Below are 21,154 nucleotides of genomic sequence, written 5' to 3' on the forward strand. Positions count from 1 at the left end.
ATTACATCACGGAGACACGCCCTTCTGATTGGTTCAAATTTTGTTTCGCAGGAGAAAATCGTGCACTGTTGTCAAAAAGGTAATTAAATGGCGAAATAAGTAGTTTTAATGATGGGGTTTCATTGATGATGTTAATAAATGATTTATGGATTTGTACCTCACTTGAGTGTCATCTTAAAGGTCTATGAGATAATGGCATTTTTGTAAAGATAATATCATGTTTAGAAAATCACTGAGCATAGGCTACTATAAGCTGCACAATGTTGAGCTTATTTAGTGAAAGAATTCCGTGTGGACCCCCCTTTTGCTATTCCCACCTTCCCTGGTGTAATATTCCAACACTGAATTCAGTTCACTGATTTCACAGCTATTCTAGTTTATTGTGTGTATATATAGGGCGAAGTATGCATGTCAGTTTGTAATTTTGGCTTCTAGGTACGGGCGGAACTCCAAACGACTGGTAATCAGTTGGTGCGTGTAGTGTGTATTCATGCGACCGCTGGATCATAGATCTATGCAGTAGATCAGTGTAGCAATAGATTGAAATTCATGTTTCTCGGTCTGCTGTGGATCACTATGTCACAGCATGGTTCATTATTGGGTAGGAATTGACTGATTCTCTAGGATCACTGGTCACTATCAGTTTCACATCTGCTGTTCATATTGATAAAAGCAGGCATGTGTTTTTTAGTAGACAGAAGGGACGACACTTGGGAAAGAAAACATTTACAAGATGGTCGCTATTTCAAGCGTAGGTACACACCTATCACTGCACAGAGTGACTGAATAATGATAAAATAGCGTTTCAATCCAAAAGAAAAGTGTCAGAATCATACATTACCTTGTCTTAAAGCCAGGTAGCTAAAATTTCCTTGGCGGCGATGAAATTTCTAAACTTCCGGTGTAGAAGTGAAGCGGTTTTGATTGCTTATTTTCGTACTTGCCTTCTCGTTCACTAGCAAAATGGATTTAATCCCAGACCCATGTGATTATTTCATTTATGCCATACTATAAATATCTAGTTCAACGCATAATCTAAAAATGAATAATTACCTGTGTCGTTCAAGGCACAAGTTGTGTTTGTGAAGGTGAAGGTTATAAGAAAGAACCACATGTTCCGGTGAGGGAAAGATCTGAGGTAGGTCTGTTTACTTCATTTTGTTCAATGTCTGTACTGACAGAAACTCTGTCAAAATTAATGACAGTTGACGGTAATTCCAAAATCACAAGGAGACCACCTATTATTATATTTCTTCAAGATGTGTCGTTCGTGGCTGAACATTTATTTAGCTGAGGCATTCGATAGACGCAGCTGAGATACTGCACACCTTTAGACTAACAGCTAGACTCTAAAGTGAACATATTCTACAGAACAAAATCGTTCATGATAGACAAATATATGTTATGAAAAGGAGCTCTGAGACTTTTTTCATATACCTTTAACAATGCACTTGTTTTTCTTGTTTCTTTTCATTGCAACATTTGAGCTTAAACAACTGGTTTATTGTTTGTTCCCAGATGTACACATTGATGTGATGATTTATATATAGAATGTATTATGCTCTCACAAAATTGCCACGTGGCATGAAATGAGGTTATATTCAGCAAACACAGAATGAAAACGTCCAACAACATTGGACTTAAGTTTTGTTTTGGTGTAGGTTCTATAAGTGTTATGTAGTTTTAGAACCAACACCTAAATGTTGCTGTCACTGTAATTACATGCAAACTGTAGTGCAAGTGGGGTTGCGCAGCGTAGAGAATATGATCAGTCTTCATATATGCGAGCAAAGGTTGGCAACACACTTCCTGTCACATACTGGACAACTCGGCAGACGTTGTCATTACGTTTATTGACTGTGTCGTCTGCAGTCGATAACATAGCACTGTAAGGTAACTGGCGAGATCGCGTACTAGTCGATAACATACATTACATCCCTCTTTGTTTGGAGCTGATAAAGCGTGTAGACAACATAACGTAACAGCATAACTTGCATGCAAATGTCTAAAACATCATTAAACTCTGACTGGAATACTCAAAATAAACTTAGGCTTTTAGAGTCTTTCCTGAGACGTTATATTACCAACGTAATAAATTAAGAGTCACTTTCCTTTGGTACCTATGGAATACACAAATTAAAAAATCAGTTTCTCAACTGCAAATGTCACTTTAACAAGAAGTTACAACAATGAGTCAGTCAATCAAAGACTCTACCACTCCTAGTGACTACTACTGGCACAGTCTCTGGGGATTTGAGTGGGGTTTTAACATATGTCTGATCTGACACATCAGTCTGACGCGTCTGTGTTGTCACAGGATTCTTTGCAGGAGACACATGTACATTCAAGTTTCTCCGAGCACTGGGTGGAGGTAGGAGCTCATGAGTGGGTGGTCTTCAGAGCTTGGTGCCCTGTGTGTGAGCTGTCTCAGTTGAGGGTCTTAGATGACTCCTGTTTCTTCTGTACTTCCGGTTGTTGTGCTCTACGACATAAGATCGTGGAGAGGCATGATGAGCAACAACTTTAGCTGGAAGCCACTTGTTGGTACCCGGTAGAGGAGCCATTCTAACGGGATCACCTGGAGAGAGAGCTTTGAGATCAAAACTTGCCTTCTGATTGTGATACCACTTTTGTCTCTCCTTCGCCCCGTTCAGACAAAGAGTGACATCCTTCCTGTCATAGGCTTTTGGCAGCAGCAGTTCTCTGGACACAGGTATCTTGTTCCTGGGTCGTCTTCCCATAGACAGTTGAGCAGGTGAGAGTCCACATGACTTCAGTGGTGTCGAGCGATAGTCTAGGAGAACAAGTTGCTTATCACTTGATTTCTTCCAAAGTCTCTTCACTGTCTGGATCGCTCGTTCAACTTCACCATTAGACTGGGGGTAATTGGGTGAAGACGTCACGTGTTGAATATTATAATCTTCACAAAACTGAGCAAATTCTCTGGAGGAGAATTGAGGACCATTATCAGACCTCAGCTTCTCAGGAATTCCATGTCTGCAGATCTGACTTTTGAGAGTTTCTGTGGTAGTTCTGCAGTTCATATCTGCAAGTCTGTCAACTTCAATGAATCATGAGAAATAATCTACTGTAAGAAGGTACGGTTTGCCTTCAAAGTCAAAGATGTCACTTGCGATTTCACACCATGGATAGGCAGGAGTTTTACTTGGCATCAATGTCTCTGACTTCTGTTTGTTCTGGAACTCATTACACTTCACACAGTCTTTGACTAGACTCTCTATTTGGGCAGTCATTCCAGGCCAAAACAAAGCTTCTCGAGCTCGTTGTTTGCATTTGCTGATGCCAAGGTGGGAAGCATGGATTTGCTTCATCATATCAGCTCTCATGCTGGGAGGAACAACAATACGCATACCTTTGTATACAATTCCATCCGATATGGAGAGTTCATCTCTCTGGTTCCAGTACTCTCTTAGGCAATGAGGTACTTCATACCTAGTGTCTGGCCAACCTTTCTGAATGATTGAGTGAAGTTCGTTCAACTCATCAGCTGTACGCTTCTGAAACTGTTGGTACCTTGTCGGCGCAACAGCAATGTAGTCAACCATATTGACTAATATTGGCTGGATGTCAACTTCCTGGTCTGGTAAATTTGCGTGGCTCAAAGCGTCACCAATAGGAATTTCGTTTCCAGGTCTGTACATTACATTCAGATCATAAGGCTGCAGCTTCAGCAACATGGACTGTAGTCTCATTGGCGCAGCAAGTAGTGGCTTACTGAAAATCGTCTGTAGCGGCTTGTGATCAGTCTCTACAGATACTGGGCGGCCAAAGATGTAATAATGGAATTTTCTGCAGCTGTGAACGATTGCAAGCATCTCCTTTTCAATTTGGGCATAGCGTTTTTCTGTGTCAGTGAGTGCCCTTGAGGAGAAAGCTACAGGATGCCCATCTTGCAGGAGTACTGTTCCCACCGCATAGCTACTGGCATCACACTGGATCACAACTGGTTTCTTGTGGTCAAATCTAGCTAACACTGGAGCTGAACTACACAGTTCTTTCAGTTTTACAAAGGATTTCTGTTGTGGCTTTTCCCAAAAGAAGTCAACTTCTTTCTTGATGACCTCACGTAGTGGTGCATCTTCATAGCTGAGACTAGGCAGGAACTTTCCCAGGTACTGAGTCATTCCAAGGAAACGTCTCATGTCACCTTTTGACTCTGGAACAGGCATCTCTTTTAGAGCCCTCACTTTACTTGGATCAGCCTCCAAGCCATCTTGTGTAACAATATGACCAGCATATTTCACTCTGGTCTGTTTTACTTGGCACTTTTCAAAGTTCATCTTCAGATTGAAGTCAGCTGCCCTCTTGGTGACTTCTTTCATGATCCGATCATGATCTGCCTCAGTCTTTCCACCGATCAAAATGTCATCCATGATAGCTCTTGCACCTACAATTCCGTCCAGCATAGTATCCATAATACGCTGAAATATTTCAGGTGCTGATTTGATTCTGAATGGCAATCTGAGCCATCTAAATCGTCCGATAGGGCTGTTGAATGTGGTTATGAGACTGGATTCATAGTCGAGACAAATCTGGAGAAATCCTGACTTTGCATCAAGAACAGAGAATATCCTGGCTTCAGGAAACGATGACACTACTTCCTCTACTGTGGGTATTGGATAGTGTTCTCTGCGTATTGCCACATTCAAGTCCTTAGGGTCAAGGCATATCCTCACTTTGTCACCCTTGACCACCGTGACCATAGAGCTCACCCAATCAGTTGGCTCTGTTACTCTGGCTATTTGTCCATTCGCTTCCATTTCATGTAGCTTGGACGTGATTTTTTCCACTAAGGCCTTTGGTTGCCGTCTCGGTCCATGTACTACAGGGGGTACAGTAGGATCAATCTTCAGGTGATAGGTTCCTGGAAGAGTTCCTGTGGTAGACTTCAACTCAGGATATTTGTCAATCTCTTGAGTGACAACATAGGTTCTCTGAATCAAAGCTAGCTCTTCACAGACATCTCCTGACAATAGTGGTTCCTGATCCAGGTGAATGACATAAAATGGAACATTCACTGTTTTGTCCTTGTACACAACAGGCAAGGTAACCTTACCTTCAACTTCAAGTGAATGAAGTGTGTAGCTTTTGAAGCATTTGTCAGTCTTCACTAGTGGAAGTTTTAGGCCCATTTCAACATAAGTTTGATATGGCATGAGTGATTTATCTGCCCCTGTGTCAATCTGCACACCCAGGTTTCTACCACAAACACTGACATCTATCCACCATTTCTTATCATTGGACTCAACAGCATGCACTAAGTGTGAGTATTCATCTGAAGAATAGTCACATTCATCATTTTCTTCAACTTTTGAACATGATTTTCTGGCTTCACTGCTACATGCTACATTGTCTACCTCATCAAGTCTAGTTTTGCACATTTTAGCAAAGTGACCACATAACTTACACTTAGAACATTTGGAACTTTTAGCAGGACATTTCTTGTGAGTAGCTTGATACCCACATCTGCTACAAATGTCCGATTTAGAATGTCTTTCACGTGTTTTGGGTTTCTGTGTCCCATGTCTGTCATGTTTAGGAGCATATGGCTGACTTGTTACATGTTTCCTACCCGCTTTGGGTTGTTTCTTCATGTACACTCTATTTACCTTGGGGTCTTCATCACCAATGGTTGCCATACTTTGTCGTGATGCTTCATAATTCTGACCTATCTGAATAGCAGCATCAAGAGTGAGATCGTCACCTTTATCCAGACACTTCTCTCTAACTGAATCATGATAAGCTCTAAGAACAATGGCATCTCGAAGCATTCTATTTGAATCAGTATAGCCACAATCTTTAACTAGAAGCTTCAAATCAGTCACAAAATTGTCGAACCTTTCATTCTGTTCTTGTTTGCGCCTGTTGAATATCACTGTTGACCTAATCTGATTCTTCTTAGGTGCTACATATTGGTCATACTTTCCAAAAACACCATTCAAAGTTTCGTTTTCTGCAGGATTATCACCTTCAGCAGCGGTCCATGTAAATGTTTCATACACTTCTCTTCCCTTGGCACCGATATAAGTCATTAAATAGTTCACTTTCTGTAATTCAGTTTTACCTGACAGAGGCCCGTTGAACGTAAATTGACAATGTTGTTTGAAACTTTTCCATTCACGCTCTAAATCAACAGCTTCCCAGTTCATCTGAGGCCTATTGCTGTCACTAGTTGCCATGTTTACAGTTCATTGACAAGTAAGCTTCGAAGATTTTCACTGGAATCACTTCTACGTACTCAATGTAGCACAGGCTGGTAATTTCGTGAACATGCGGTCGAGCGAACTTTTGCTTCTATTTATGATTTCGGAGCATAACAGTTCATAAACAACTTGCCGTTTTGTTCTTTAGAGATCTAGACTCCTTTGTCTGGGTCGTCAAACTTCAAATTGTTAGTTTGAAAGTTGTAATTGCCGACTTCTGACACCATGTCACATACTGGACAACTCGGCAGACGTTGTCATTACGTTTATTGTGTGTCGTCTGCAGTCGATAACATAGCACTGTAAGGTAACTGGCGAGATCGCGTACTAGTCGATAACATACATTACACTAACCTCGCTTCGGTTCAAAAAGTATGTTTCATGTCAAAATAAAATATCGCAAGGTACACTCTGAATTCCTGACTAGGTTGTGATCTCAGATTTCCAACACCATATTTAACAAATACCCACATGAAATATGTTTTATTCAACATTTTAAGGGCCACTCGTGGTACATCAGACCATTCTTCGCCTCCATTACCCCTGCCAGCTTCCGGTTCAAAGCAGTGAAGGAACAAGTTATTATTCCGTATAGAATACATAAAGAGTTACCTCCCATGCTTCATATGCCCACTATGCCAGAAGTGTGTTTATTGTAGAATAAATGTTACAAAAGATCTAGCAACAACGCCAACACTTAAGACAAATACATTCCAACAGAATCATGATGAAATTAGGCAATATGGTATATCTTTATAATTTCTGCTTATTCTTGTTCCTTCACTCCGTTGAGCCAGAATCTGGCAGGGGTAATGGAGGCGAAGAACGAGCTGGATACCACGAGTGGCGCTTAGAATGTTGAATAAAACATATTTCACGTGAGTAATTATTAAATATGGGATTGGAAATCGGAGAGCACCACCTAGTGAGGAAATGGGAGTGTACTTTTGATGGTGGCGACATTTTATTTTGACACGAAAAATACTTTTTGAACCGAAGCGAGGGAAGTGTGTTGCCAACCTTTGCTCTCTTTGCTCGCATATATGAAGACTGGTCATTTTCTCTACACTGCGCAACCACATTTGCGCTACAGTTTGCCTGTGCTGTAATGAAGAAACTGTTCATCCTTATATTGTTATCCTTCCTTTTGCACCAACTTCTAAATGCCTCTCAAAGAAAGCACACTTAATGACCTGACAACAGTGCAGGGCCCGACATTCCTCCAGCGTATTTTGGACAGATGTGAGTAATACTGTGCTGCCTTTTTCATGTGCATTTTTCATTCATGATCAATTGTTTCTTGATTCAATCTGTGTGTTTTACTGTTTGTAGACCAAGTCTGTATCAGTATGACAGATGGTCATAGGACAAGGTGTTTTGAGACAGACCTTCAGTTTTGTCCAGATTGTGGCACAGTCCTTCCTAATCCCAACAAGAGATACCACAATGTTGCCTGTGTCAGATGCAAATTTCAAATACCAATTTCTGGTAAGTGTATAACTAAACCTTGTATTCTGTGCTTTTTTGTCTTACCTGATGCATGCTCAAAACAGTATAGTAGTTCACCTTGGCAAGACATATTTGAGATACTTCTTAACCAGTTCATAATGCTTCTGATTTACCACGAATAGGAACTGAAAAGAATTTCCAGAAAATAGATACAGACAGCAATAATAATTTTTGTTTAAATGTTTTATTGATAATAGTAACAATAGCAATAATATGGGTTATTGAGCATCTTGTGTAAGATCAACCCTACACCCATGTTTGTAAGCAAGTGGGAGACAAGCTAGAGATTGCCTAAATTGAAGACAGTCTTTGGGCCAAATATAAAACTTGCTTAAAGGTCACATGCAACCAAAAAATCAAACATAATTAAAACACTTTTATCACTTATTCATGACATATAATATACATTGCTGCTTTCAAAAAGCAAATAAGCAAAATTATAAGCGTGCAATCGCGATTCAAAAGTGCAATATTTTGTACTTCGGCTTACTTCCCCCGAAACGAAGCCCTCGGGAGACCGAACCCAGTCGTAGGGAGTGGATATGCACTCAAGTGTAACAACGGCTTCCGATTGGCTGTTTCATTTGCTGATATGCTGAGGGTTCATTGTGTGTACAGAAAGATGATCTGTTTGATGGGCATTTTAGAAATATGGCGAGTCACAAGAAAGTAAGATTCTTTATGGATAACAACTTCTTTTTGTGTACTTGATGCATCGTTTCAGTATGGATTCATATACTGTTGTCAAACAAAAAATCATAAACACTAAAAGAAGTTGTTATCCAGGAAGAATGTATATAGAGATGTTAGGTTTTGAAAATACATGTTCTCTGAATTTGCGCTCGATCCAATCAAAAATCATCTCAGTAGAGATGGTAAACTACTGCGTGGCTGGAATCTGTCATTCGTCCAAGTACAAAGCAGGACTTGAAACTGACAAGAGTTTGCACCAGTCTCCGTCAGATCCACTCATCCGAAAAAATGAATGTTTGCAACCCACAGACATAAAAACATGCCATGTGTATCACGCCTACCTAATTACATAATGTGTCAGAGACAGGACTCTGGTGCACGAGTCATAAATCAATTTATTTTCTTTATGTCGTATAGTCTGATAGGTGTTAAGTTCAAATTGCAAAATTATAAGCGTGCAATCGCGATTCAAAAGTGCAATATTTTGTACTTCGGCTTACTTCCCCCGAAACGAAGCCCTCGGGAGACCGAACCCAGTCGTAGGGAGTGGATATACACTCAAGTGTAACAACGGCTTCCGATTGGCTGTTTCATTTGCTGATATGCTGAGGGTTCATTGTGTGTACAGAAAAATGATCTGTTTGATGGGCATTTTAGAAATATGGCGAGTCACAAGAAAGTAAGATTCTTTATGGATAACAACTTCTTTTTGTGTACTTGATGCATCGTTTCAGTATGGATTCATATACTGTTGTCAAACAAAAAATCATAAACACTAAAAGAAGTTGTTATCCAGGAAGAATGTATATAGAGATGTTAGATTTTGAAAATACATGTTCTCTGAATTTGCGCTCGATCCAATCAAAAATCATCTCAGTAGAGATGGTAAACTACTGCGTGGCTGGAATCTGTCATTCGTCCAAGTACAAAGCAGGACTTGAAACTGACAAGAGTTTGCACCAGTCTCCGTCAGATCCACTCATCCGAAAAAATGAATGTTTGCAACCCACAGACATAAAAACATGCCATGTGTATCACGCCTACCTAATTACATAATGTGTCAGAGACAGGACTCTGGTGCACGAGTCATAAATCAATTTATTTTCTTTATGTCGTATAGTCTGATAGGTGTTAAGTTCAAATTGCAAAATTATAAGCGTGCAATCGCGATTCAAAAGTGCAATATTTTGTACTTCGGCTTACTTCCCCCGAAACGAAGCCCTCGGGAGACCGAACCCAGTCGTAGGGAGTGGATATACACTCAAGTGTAACAACGGCTTCCGATTGGCTGTTTCATTTGCTGATATGCTGAGGGTTTATTGTGTGTACAGAAAGATGATCTGTTTGATGGGCATTTTAGAAATATGGCGAGTCACAAGAAAGTAAGATTCTTTATGGATAACAACTTCTTTTTGTGTACTTGATGCATCGTTTCAGTATGGATTCATATACTGTTGTCAAACAAAAAATCATATACACTAAAAGAAGTTGTTATCCAGGAAGAATGTATATAGAGATGTTAGATTTTGAAAATACATGTTCTCTGAATTTGCGCTCGATCCAATCAAAAATCATCTCAGTAGAGATGGTAAACTACTGCGTGGCTGGAATCTGTCATTCGTCCAAGTACAAAGCAGGACTTGAAACTGACAAGAGTTTGCACCAGTCTCCGTCAGATCCACTCATCCGAAAAAATGAATGTTTGCAACCCACAGACATAAAAACATGCCATGTGTATCACGCCTACCTAATTACATAATGTGTCAGAGACGGGACTCTGGTGCACGAGTCATAAATCAATTTATTTTCTTTATGTCGTATAGTCTGATAGGTGTTAAGTTCAAATTGCACGTGGTCAATGATTGAAGCTGTGTACTGCATGTTGTCTTTAGCAGACAGGCAGGCAGACATATAGGTGTGAATAAACCAGACACTGAGCTTTCCCTGAGACAGAGACTGTTTACCACAATCAACGTAACGTAATCATTTTTTTACGTAACGAGTAGATTATTTACTTGTTTGTGTACACAACCAAGATTAGACTACTGCTTACGACCTCAGACTCTGGGCATGCACACTGTTTCAAGCTCTCTGAACCCATTCACTGCGCATGCATGGTGGACGCAGCACAGCACAGCACAACTGTTGAAACCAGTTTTCCCCCCAGCACTGGGAGAAATTTAGTGAAACGTGTGAACTCCGATTTCTCAGGCTTTTTTTTCATCATGTTTTTTTTTCAAATTTATAGGTTAAATTGACATTTTTTATGACTTGTTTCAGTAAGTGCATACCGTAAGGTACCAGAATCTACAAAGTTGTGTTTTACGTTGCATGTGACCATTAAAGAAAAATCTAGAGCTCGAGGCAAATTGCTCGAAACAAGGTCAAAGCCACCGGTACATTTGCTGTGTGAGTCCTTTCCTGTTCCTTCAGAGTAGTTGATTGGACTAAATAAGATATCCAGAGTCTTGATCACTTGACCAGAAAGATCATGTCTGATAACAGAGCCAGTCACCCTTGTTCCTGTCTTAATCGCTTGTAAATGTGGAGGCCCTTCATGTTAATATTTTTATTGTGCAGTTTCTCATGTATTTATTAATCTTATGATGAATGTCAAGAATCATTGTGAATGCATGTAATTCTTCACCTATTTTAAGCGTGCCAAGGTTGTTGAACAGATTCTGAAATTTGAGATTGATTTTGTTGATGGCGATGTACTTTTGGGAATAAACCAGGTGAAGTCATTCACCAAGTCTGCCCAGAGTTATTTGTGGAGAATCTGTCTGAGAAGTCACTGCGTTGTGTGTATATTGTGTGTAAATGCTGTGTGGGGAACAGAATTGCAATCCAACCAACTATCCTGGATGAAGTTGGCTGGTCTTAGGTGTGAAACTGAGTCTTGTCTTTTACAACTCACTTCCCACTCGCACTTGCCAAAATGGAAATTTTAAACAAAATATCAATTCGAAATGTCAACTTGATAATGAAATTTCAGAGAGTGTCCAACATCTTGTGAGTGGATTCCCTTCTTTGGCACAAACAGCATATCTCAAAAGACACGATGGCATGACTCACTGCATCTGTTATCATCTTCGTCATGCTTGTGGCTTAGACTCCGAGGTCCATCCATGTTACAACCCTGAACATGTCTTGGAAAAATTATGCTTTTAAATGTCTTTGGCTCGTATGCAACCTCAGAAGAATTCCAACTAACAAACCTGATCTTGTCCTTCTTGACAAGGTCAATGAAGTTATACATATATCGTTGAATTTTCTGTCCCTTTTGACAACAACATTAGTGGCAAGATTCAGGAAAAGCATGGTAAATATGCAGACCTTGCCTTTAAAATGTCTGGCTTGCATCCCAACCCTTTACTCTGAAGTACACTGTTGTCAAACTCCCCATTGTTCTTGGTGTTCTAGGTTTGGTACCTCCTGATCTCTTGATGCAGATCAGGAAAGTGCCCGCTTTCTCCACTCTTGGTAATGCAAAAGTCTGCAGTGTTGGGGAGTCTACAAATTCTCTGGAATGTTCTTCCAGTTTTTGACAAGGCAGCATTTCTGGGAGAAGTCCCATTTGCTGTCTGCGCTGCGTTTGGAGGCCCTGAGCTGATGATGAACCTTACAAACCTGACTGTGCCAGGATCACCCAAATCCTGCTTTTTCATCTTGATGTGTAAAACATGTGGACCCCACACATCAGTAACCACACACCCCAGTGCTAGCAGACTTCAACCGTCACCTAACATATTTCTTGACTTGTCTGCCATTTCTGTCCTGCAGCTTTTGATGGCATAGAGATCCACTCCTCACTGACCGTCAACAAGCCAATAGGGAAAGCACTGTCTTCCTTGACGTCTGATGATGCAGCCGGACCACTGGTATGTATGTAGTCATGGTGATGGGCTCTGATGCATGACAGACATTATCTTTACGACTTAAGGAAGGGTTGAATTCAGGCAGAGTGTCTGTCATCTGTTTGTTGCCTGTCTGTGTGTTTTTCCTAGGGCTTAGGACAATTCCCACCCGAACAATTCCCACCCCAAAATAAAAATAACATAGTTCAGTTTCAACATTTCTTCATTTATGCACTATTAAGGGCCTGTTCTAGTCTGAGCACATCCAGGAACCTTCAGATGGAGGAGTGACATGTTGTTCAACAGGCTGCAATGACTGTTTCAGGAGCACTCATGCTTACCAAAACCTTCATCTCAAGATATGTATATTCAAGACAGTAGCTCCCAAACTCAATTAAATTGTATTTATAAACATTTGATCTGCCTAGCATTTGCTAACAACACAAATTCATCAATGTCATATTAGTGAATAGGTTTTATGTTTGCACTTAAGTTCGAATTTCATCAAGTTGATATTTTATCAAAGTCCATATTACATCAAAGTAAAAAAGTCATCAAAGTCAATTTTTTATTATTCATTAAAGTCAATATTTAATCATTTTCAGTATTACACCAATGTCAGTATTTCAATATTTCAAAGCCTTGGTGGGAGCTGTCCTCATAATAATAGTGAAAATAACTGGGTGGGAATTGTCCTAGGGGGGAATTGTTTGATTAGGGAATAGTCCTGGTTGGGTATTGTCCTAGGTGGTAATTGTCCTGGGTAGAAATTGTCGGGTTTGTCGTGATGTTCAAGTGTGCTGTAACAATTTTCTCAGTCACAAAGGGCCTAGGAATACGTGTATTAAACATTGGTTAGCTGGTTGTTCTTTAACGCCTCACTCAGCAATATTCCACCTATATGGCGGTCTGTATTTTATCAAGTCTGGACCAGATAGTCCAGTGATCAACAGTATGAGCCATGATTTATGCAGTTGGGATACAATGACTTGTATTTAGCAATTGTCACATGAGTATCAGTGTACTGGGCTTCAGGCTTTCCATGCCGAAAATTAAACATTTTTGAACTTCCTCGCTTCGACCATGTGTGAAAACGTGCTGTCAGCTAAGTTGAATCAAATCTTCCTGGCCTCTGACCACCCGACATCTGCCCCCGCCATAGACACTTATCAATCATCTTGCTCGTGAAGCCGTCGCAGCTGATCAGGTGATGACCTGTACTTATCATTCTCTTTCTTGTCGCACCACAGTGTGGACGCATGTTGTCTCTGTGAAGATATAAGTTGGAATTGTGAATAAACATGGGTTGCTCTAAAGAGAAGGTATCTAAGAAGCATAAACATTGTGGTCAATGTAATAGAAACTTCTTCGCAGCAGACCATCACAACTTATGTGTGGATTGCATAGACATTAGTGAAAAGTCTAACAGATGTATGTATTGCGAAGGGTTAGACGACAAGGAGTTTTCTCTGTATCAACAGGTAGCTAATAGACGGTCGTCTGATAGAGATCACTGGCGAGCAGAAGATGGGCAATCTGCTCCTAAAAAGCCGAGGAAAGAACGACACAAATTAATTGCTAGACGGTCATCTTCGAAATCATCAGATGAAGCTTTTTTGAATGAGGCCTGGGACTCATACCTGAGTGAGATTTTGAGACGATTGTTTTGTCCTAGTAATTCAGAGGCCTTGTGGGCAAATCGTCATCACCACCACGTATGGTGGGCTTATCACAACCACAACCTTCATTGCGTCCGGTGTCTATTGTGACGATATCGCACTATTCACTGATTCATCCGACTGATCCACTGACTCGCTAACTTTCTAGTGCGATTTGGTCTACCACTCAAGGCCACGATGTGGTTGCAACTCGATTCGGCGATTCCCTTTAGTGGTAGGGATGGAATCGATTTGGCGTTTTCCCATCCACCTCACATGAACGCTTCGATTCACTCTGAAGTGATGTGCTCTCAACAACAGCTTTGTTTGGATGCGGCATTCACTCCACAACTGATGGTCAATTCGGCGATTCACTCTATAGCGGCGCTTCCACTACAATAGGGCAGTCTTGGTTCAGTTCTTCCTCAACCATATCGCTCCAGTGCGGCGCTGTGTTCTGTATTCGTTCTCAACAGTAGTATGGGTTCGATGCCGCCTTTAATCAGGGTGACTTAGGTTCGGTGTTTGATCACAGAGTGGTAGTTTCCCATGTTGGTTTGAGTGCAGCACTTAGTACACATACAGTCGGCAGTGCAGTGTTTAGGAGTGTTCTTCTTGTGTCAATGGCTACTCCACATGTATTGAATGCAGCTGTCATTGCACCGTTAGTAACTTGCTCTACGGGTTACTCAGCTGTGACTGTTTCGTTGCATAGCACTCCGCAGTTTACATCGACGCCTTTATTAAGACCTACTTTGCCGGTCTCCTGGGCGCTGGTACTGGAGATGGTAACATCCCAATCCATGGATTTTGATGCATTTGTGGTGTGCGTAGCTGTGGCGATATGGCAGCAAGCACCTGACACTTCTTCTACAGGGGTCAAGAATGTCTTCGCAGACTCTGTGTCACATTCGAAGCGTCCATCCCCAACTGAGTGGAAGTTGCATCCAGAGATGTTCAGGACTGTTTGTCTTCCATTGACAAAGCCGACAGTAGACCTATTCGCCACTTGATTCAACCGTCAGCTGCACCTGTTCGTGTCTCTGATCCAGGACCCGTTGGCTTAGAAACAAGACACTCTCGCAATTCCGCGGGACGGTCTCATTGCATTCGCGTTTCCACCAATGGCCCTTCTTCCATGTGCGTTTCTCAAGCTGCATACGTCTCGGCAGATGACACTGCCTTTGGTCGCGTCCTTCTGGCTTGTGAGGAGTTGGTTCATAGATCTTAAAGAGCTAGCCAAACCAGATCCAGTTCCACTTCCCGAACGATTCGACCTTCTGGTTCATCCGCACGCCGATCAACTACATTAGTCTCCACTGACGCTTCATCTGCAAGTTTGGTGCATTTACATCAGTCGTTAACTGGCAAGGGTTATCCTTCGCGTGTTGCGACTGCTATCACAACAGCACATGGTACTTCCACGAGATCTATCTACGATGACAAGTGGAAGAAATTTGAATCATACTGCAGAATGAAAGGCATGATGTCTCCCACTACGGCATCGCCTCAGGTGGTTGCCAGAGTACCTTCAGTACCTTCAATCCTCTAGGAAGCTGAAGGGTTCTACACTTTCAACTTACTTAGCCGCGCTTAATGCAGTCTTTGTGTCAGTGTCGGGTGTGAAGATGTATACTGTCCCAGAGCTCCAGTCTCTCTTGAGATCATATAAACTGGCTGACCAGTTACAGAAATTCCGACCTCTGGCTTCGGATCTTTCCATTGTACTTGCTCATCTCACATCGAGTGAGTATGATCCCCTGAATAAGAAGGATTTTGAGCATTTCATGTTGAAGACCTTTTTCTTTTACCATTGGCTACAGCTGCACATATTTCCGAGTTACATGCTCTTGATGTTTCTCAGGTACGCTTTGAGAGGTCTCAACATGGTAGAGTGTTCCTTGGTTCGCGGTGGGACGTTCTTGCCAAGAACCAACTGCCAGGACAGCCGGATCGTACTGTCGGTATTCTTCCGCTGTCATCCATATTGGGTCCAGAGGACACTGAAGATCTATCCTTGTGCCCAGTGTGGACTTTGAAGATCTATTTAGCTGCCTCTAAGGACGGGCGCAGGCTGCGTAAGAGACTGTTTATTCCACTGCAGAAGTGTCTCGTACAACTCTGGCCTTATGGTTGAGGTCCAAGATTCTATGGGCATATAGCTTTGCGAATCTTCCACCACCGTCATCGATAAGGCCTCATGAGACGCAGACGCTTCCTTCCACCATGGTGCTCCACAGGAATTGTTCACTTCAAGCCATAATGGAAGGATGTTTCTGGAAGTCGGATATTGTGTTTGCGGCTCACTACCTTCGGGATATATCGGTCATTGATGTGGAAGGTCTCCATCAGTTTGGTCTTTTGGTCTTGGAGCAGAATTTCTATGCACATTTGATGTCTTGTGTTCATTTAATAACTGTGTGTGGCAATACTTTTCAGGGGCTTGTTTTGGCTGATATTGTTGTCATTAAAAGATGTTGCCTCAAACTCATGTATTACCATTTTTTACAGGTGATTTGCTAATGAGAACTGAGAAAGATACCTAAAGATCATAAATATGCTATTCAAAGGTCTTTGAATACCATTTTCTTTTGCGCAGTCATCTTTATGTACCACAAGTTTCTTAAAATGTGGGTGGTGCGTTACATTTGATGAGGTGTATAGTTGAGCTACAGGGCTATTCCTTCTTTCACGGCCCTCTGGGCGGGTATCTGTATGGGGTAGTACCGAAGCAGGGATGTGCCAGATCACTGGGGTCACCTGATAAATTGTGGGGTGGTGAGGCCTACTTGCCAAACTGCGTCCTTTTGCTCTAGCAAAGTTGCGACTGAAAACCACATTAATTCGGGAGCTCCCACTCCCTAGATTTTTTGTGCCGTGTAAGCCAAAGGGTATATTGAAGCAGCCCATCACAAGTATGGAGGAGCATATTGGAAGTTGGTGCTTGTGGTGGCCTCCTTGTGGAATGCATCCTCGCGTGTGGAGTATGTCAGAGGGTAATCTGCGGCCCTCCTGCCAACTATGGGATAATGCATAACGTGAGATAGGATAAGCTTAAACATTTGGAAATTTTAACTATAAATTGTATATTTATTATACAATAATACAATAATAATACAATATTTATACTTATACTATCTCACGCGATGGATGCCCACCCAACATGCCCCACTTCACAGATTATGGGTAGCTCTAATATGAGAATGACAAGTACAAGTCGTCATGTAATCAGCTGAGATGGCTGCACAAGCAAGATGATTGACAGGTGTCTGTGGCGGGGGTAGAGGTCGGGTGGTCAGAGGCCAGGAAGATTTGAACTTCACTGACAGCACATTTCCACACATGGTCAAGGTGAGCAAGAGAGATGTATAACGTGAGATAAGATAAGCATACAAATATACAATTTATAGTTAAAATTTTCAAATTTATCATCTTGAATAACGTTTAACGGACCAGTCACTCTCCTTGTGTGATGGTTCTGATAACAGTGAGCTTACTTTCACTACCCAATGAGTTGATGCAGGTCTAAGTTGTATGTAGAATAACAATTGATTGTCATGCAGGTGGATCGGACATGTTCAAAGTGTGGTCATGAGGGCATGACGTTCACGACACGACAAACGAGATCAGCTGACGAAGGCCAAACTGTCTTTTTTGGCTGTCCCAGCTGCAAGTAAGTCAGATGCCATCAGTGAGTGAATGAGTGAGTGACGTTTGACTCTGCTTGCAGACATCCAGCAGTAGTAGGGTCACATAAATGGGCTTCTACCCTACTCCGATCATACGTAGTGTGGAATTTTTCTAAAATTACATTTTGTGTGGTAAACACAACACACTAGGTTATTGTTTAGGCCTTTGAGATAAGGGAAAGTTCACACTTGCCCATAAACATACGTTTGTTACACTTTTAACACATAAGAAGTATTATACCATGGTATGATAGGCAAAACAATAAGCTGTCGAAAGTGACTAATTTCCCCTCCAACGACATCAGCTGTTCCCAGGGTTAGAAGGAAAACTGCCTAAGCAAATGAGAATATGCAAACTGTCTTATTTTTTTCATTTATTAATATCACCATCAACACCATATCAAGGAGGAATTGAACTGATTCATTTGCAGTAAACTGGCACTGACACCTGGATCAGTTGAAAATTGTCATCACAGTAATTTATCTTTCTTCTCTTTTTAAATCTCTATGGCTGAAAATCTGTTCTTTTCAGGAACCAGGAAATAGAATATTCCTGATGAGGGTGGTTATGCCTGATCTGCCTCGTCACACGTCTGTATACACATTCAACAGTGATACTGTCTAGGTGTGTAATCATGGCAGTTGTCATGGTGATCAAGACAAGTGTCCTCAGGTCAAGTCAAAATAGGTGAATGATATCATATGGCACTTTTTTTCAATGCCTGTGCAGGTGTGAACTCTCTGCGTGGTATGTGGCAGGAAGGTCAATATTGCAATATTGCAACATGGAGGAACCCATATAGAACTCGAGACATTTAGCAAACATTTATACAAGAGAACTTGCTGAATGTATGTTGTTCAGTTTTTGGTAAATCATGACAAGATAAGAACATCAAAACATCCAGAGCAACAATCCAAGAATATAGATCAACCAGTTCATTGACATTGTAAAATTGTTATGAAAAACATTCTTTACCTCTAGCATGGACTCAGCGTGCTTGTAAATCCATGGAGGATACATACTTTTTCAACACATTCCCTCTCAATAGCAGATCAAAATTTGGATGGGATCACGGGTTGTTGTGGTCGTGGATGTGGATGAAATGGTGACCTTTTGTAAATCAATATATGGACCCAAAATAACATTAAAAAAGTAACAACTTAGACATATTCAGATTCATGTGTGAATAAAAAAAATAGCTGGTTGGTCATCAGGAATTATAATTCCTTCCGTAATTCTATAATTATGCACTCCACACCCAGAGCTGCTTCCAGGCCTAGAGTACCTCCACATCCCACCCAACTTTTATCTCTGTAAGGAGCAGTGGGGTAGCTTAGCAGTTACAGCGTTCACTTGTCACCATGTTTGATTCCCCACATGGGGACAACATGTGAAGCCCATTTCTGTTGTTCCCAGCCATGATATTGCTGGAATCTTGTGAAACCTAACTCACTCAATTCATCTCTGTACATGTCTCCCAGTCTGTTGACAGACACTGTTGATCAGGGCTGATAGCTTCTGAGATGTTGTTCACATTGTATAAATAATACAACTCAGTGTCGTCTGATTGTTTTTATTTTTCCTGGTGAACACCCAGTATAGAGATCTATCCTCAATGTAATAAATATAGCACTTACACAAAATAAATTACGTATAAATGACATTGAATATAACATGCATTTGTTACCACAACAGTAGAATGAACCAGTGAATGTACACATCTAATCTGAGTGTTATGAAGGGCATGTTACACATCATATCATGAAAATGCACCTTCATCAGGCTGCACTAATTAATTTAGGAAGAAATTCAGAACTATTACAAAGTGTGCTCCTGTTGTTTTGAGACATACCCTCACAATCTAAAACTATTGTTATAAGGATACAGTCTCCAAGATTTTCTGATTGCTATGGAAGCAACAAAACAGAAACTGTCAACAACACAAACACACTGATCACAGAAGGGAAGCGGAGATTGTGCTGTCATGTTCTGATGAGTTGTTGAGACACAATGAAAACAGACTTTTTTATTGTTGAGTGTAAGCTTGTAAACCCACAAACCTGATGACCAAAAATGTAAGACATGGTTTTTTTCTTAAATATTTTCAACCACTTGAAGAATCTCCTACTAAGCTGCTCAGTTCATTTGCAAAATAAATCAGCATGGTTTTTACCAACTTGCCAAAATATGCCTTACTAAACCAACATGTTGTGTAAAAATTGGTTTCAACAGCTATGTTGCACTTTGAGGAGCTTGAAACAGTATGCATGCCCGGGTTATGAGGTCGTGAGCAGTAGTCTAATCTTGGTTGTGTACACAAACAAGTAAATAATCTACTTGTTACATACAAAAACAATGTTGATTGTGATAAGCAGCCTCTGTCACAGAGAAACCTCAATGTCTGGTTTATTGATAGCAATTCATCTCCCTGCCTGTCTGCTAATGACAATATACAATGCGCAACTTCAATCACTGACCACATGCAATTTGAAAATTAACACCTGTCAAGCTTATTAAGCCATAAACAAAGAGTTGGCTAAGCTTATTGGCAAAAGAACAAGTGGCCAATGAAAAGGCTTCGTTACGCTTGAATGCACATCCACTGGCTCTGACTGGATTTGGTATCACGACTGTATCGTTTTCTTAATCAGCAATGCATTTCATATATCGTGAATAGGTGATAACTGTGTTTTAACTGTCTGATTTTTTGGTTGCATGTGACCTATAGCATACCGAAAACCAGACACCATCCTTTCCTTACTTTCATGTACATACCCAACTGCTGTGTGATCTTTGGAACTACATGCAACGTAAGCTCATTCCAAAACGAGAAACTGCAATATCTGCTGGATGGTTGGCACAAGACTATGATATGTTCCACCAGATAATGCAAGGTCTGTCATGTAAACAGCAAATGTACAGTCAAATCATTAAGGCCTTGTAACAAACAATCCATTTTAGTTTCATCTCTTAATGTGTTATACATGTACTCCCATCTCGGTAAAGTCTATGCAGTGCAATAATATTCTTCCAAAATTGGCAACTCAGACAAGACGGCAGTATTACCTATCAGAATACATGAGACAGTGGGCTTATTAATGGTTATGCTCAGCTAGTACAGTACACTTCAACATCCTGTTCACAAAGGATTGTTGCATGACAACTATGAGATATCTGTTTGGAGCATAGGATGTACCATCATGTAAACACTTTTATCACTGTGGACAGTACCCTGGACATTAGAAATTAGGCATTTTAGTGATCCTTCAGCTGGCTATTACATATAAAAAACATTGGTCAAATCAATGGCATATGGGAACAATCAGTCCAGTCCAAGGTAGATTATGAGACCAGAATTGAGCTTCCATGCCAGTCCAAATTGATTAGTTCTGTAAATTCAAGTTTGTGCATGTAACGACAGCAAGTTAACCTGGGGAGAACACAGACAGGACGGAACTCATCATCCCACATTTGTAAAAAGAGGGAGAAGGTTGTGACACACATAAATATAATCTCTATATAA

The 21,154-nt window shown here is 40.9% G+C and overlaps 1 protein-coding gene across 1 annotated transcript; it reads left to right on the forward strand.

Moving 5' to 3' along the window:
* Positions 1 to 647: 647 nt before the first annotated feature.
* On the forward strand, positions 648 to 19,187 carry LOC137273142 (DNA-directed RNA polymerase I subunit RPA12-like). Its single transcript, XM_067805613.1, has 5 exons — positions 648 to 1,138; positions 7,557 to 7,712; positions 12,210 to 12,307; positions 17,505 to 17,614; positions 18,163 to 19,187. The coding sequence occupies exons 2-5, from the start codon at positions 7,574 to 7,576 to the stop codon at positions 18,185 to 18,187; spliced, it is 372 nt and encodes a 123-aa protein (XP_067661714.1). The 5' UTR covers positions 648 to 1,138; positions 7,557 to 7,573; the 3' UTR covers positions 18,188 to 19,187.
* Positions 19,188 to 21,154: the final 1,967 nt, after the last annotated feature.

The sequence above is a fragment of the Haliotis asinina genome, chromosome 2 (assembly GCF_037392515.1).
Source record: "Haliotis asinina isolate JCU_RB_2024 chromosome 2, JCU_Hal_asi_v2, whole genome shotgun sequence".
Classification (NCBI taxonomy): Eukaryota; Metazoa; Mollusca; class Gastropoda; order Lepetellida; family Haliotidae; genus Haliotis; species Haliotis asinina.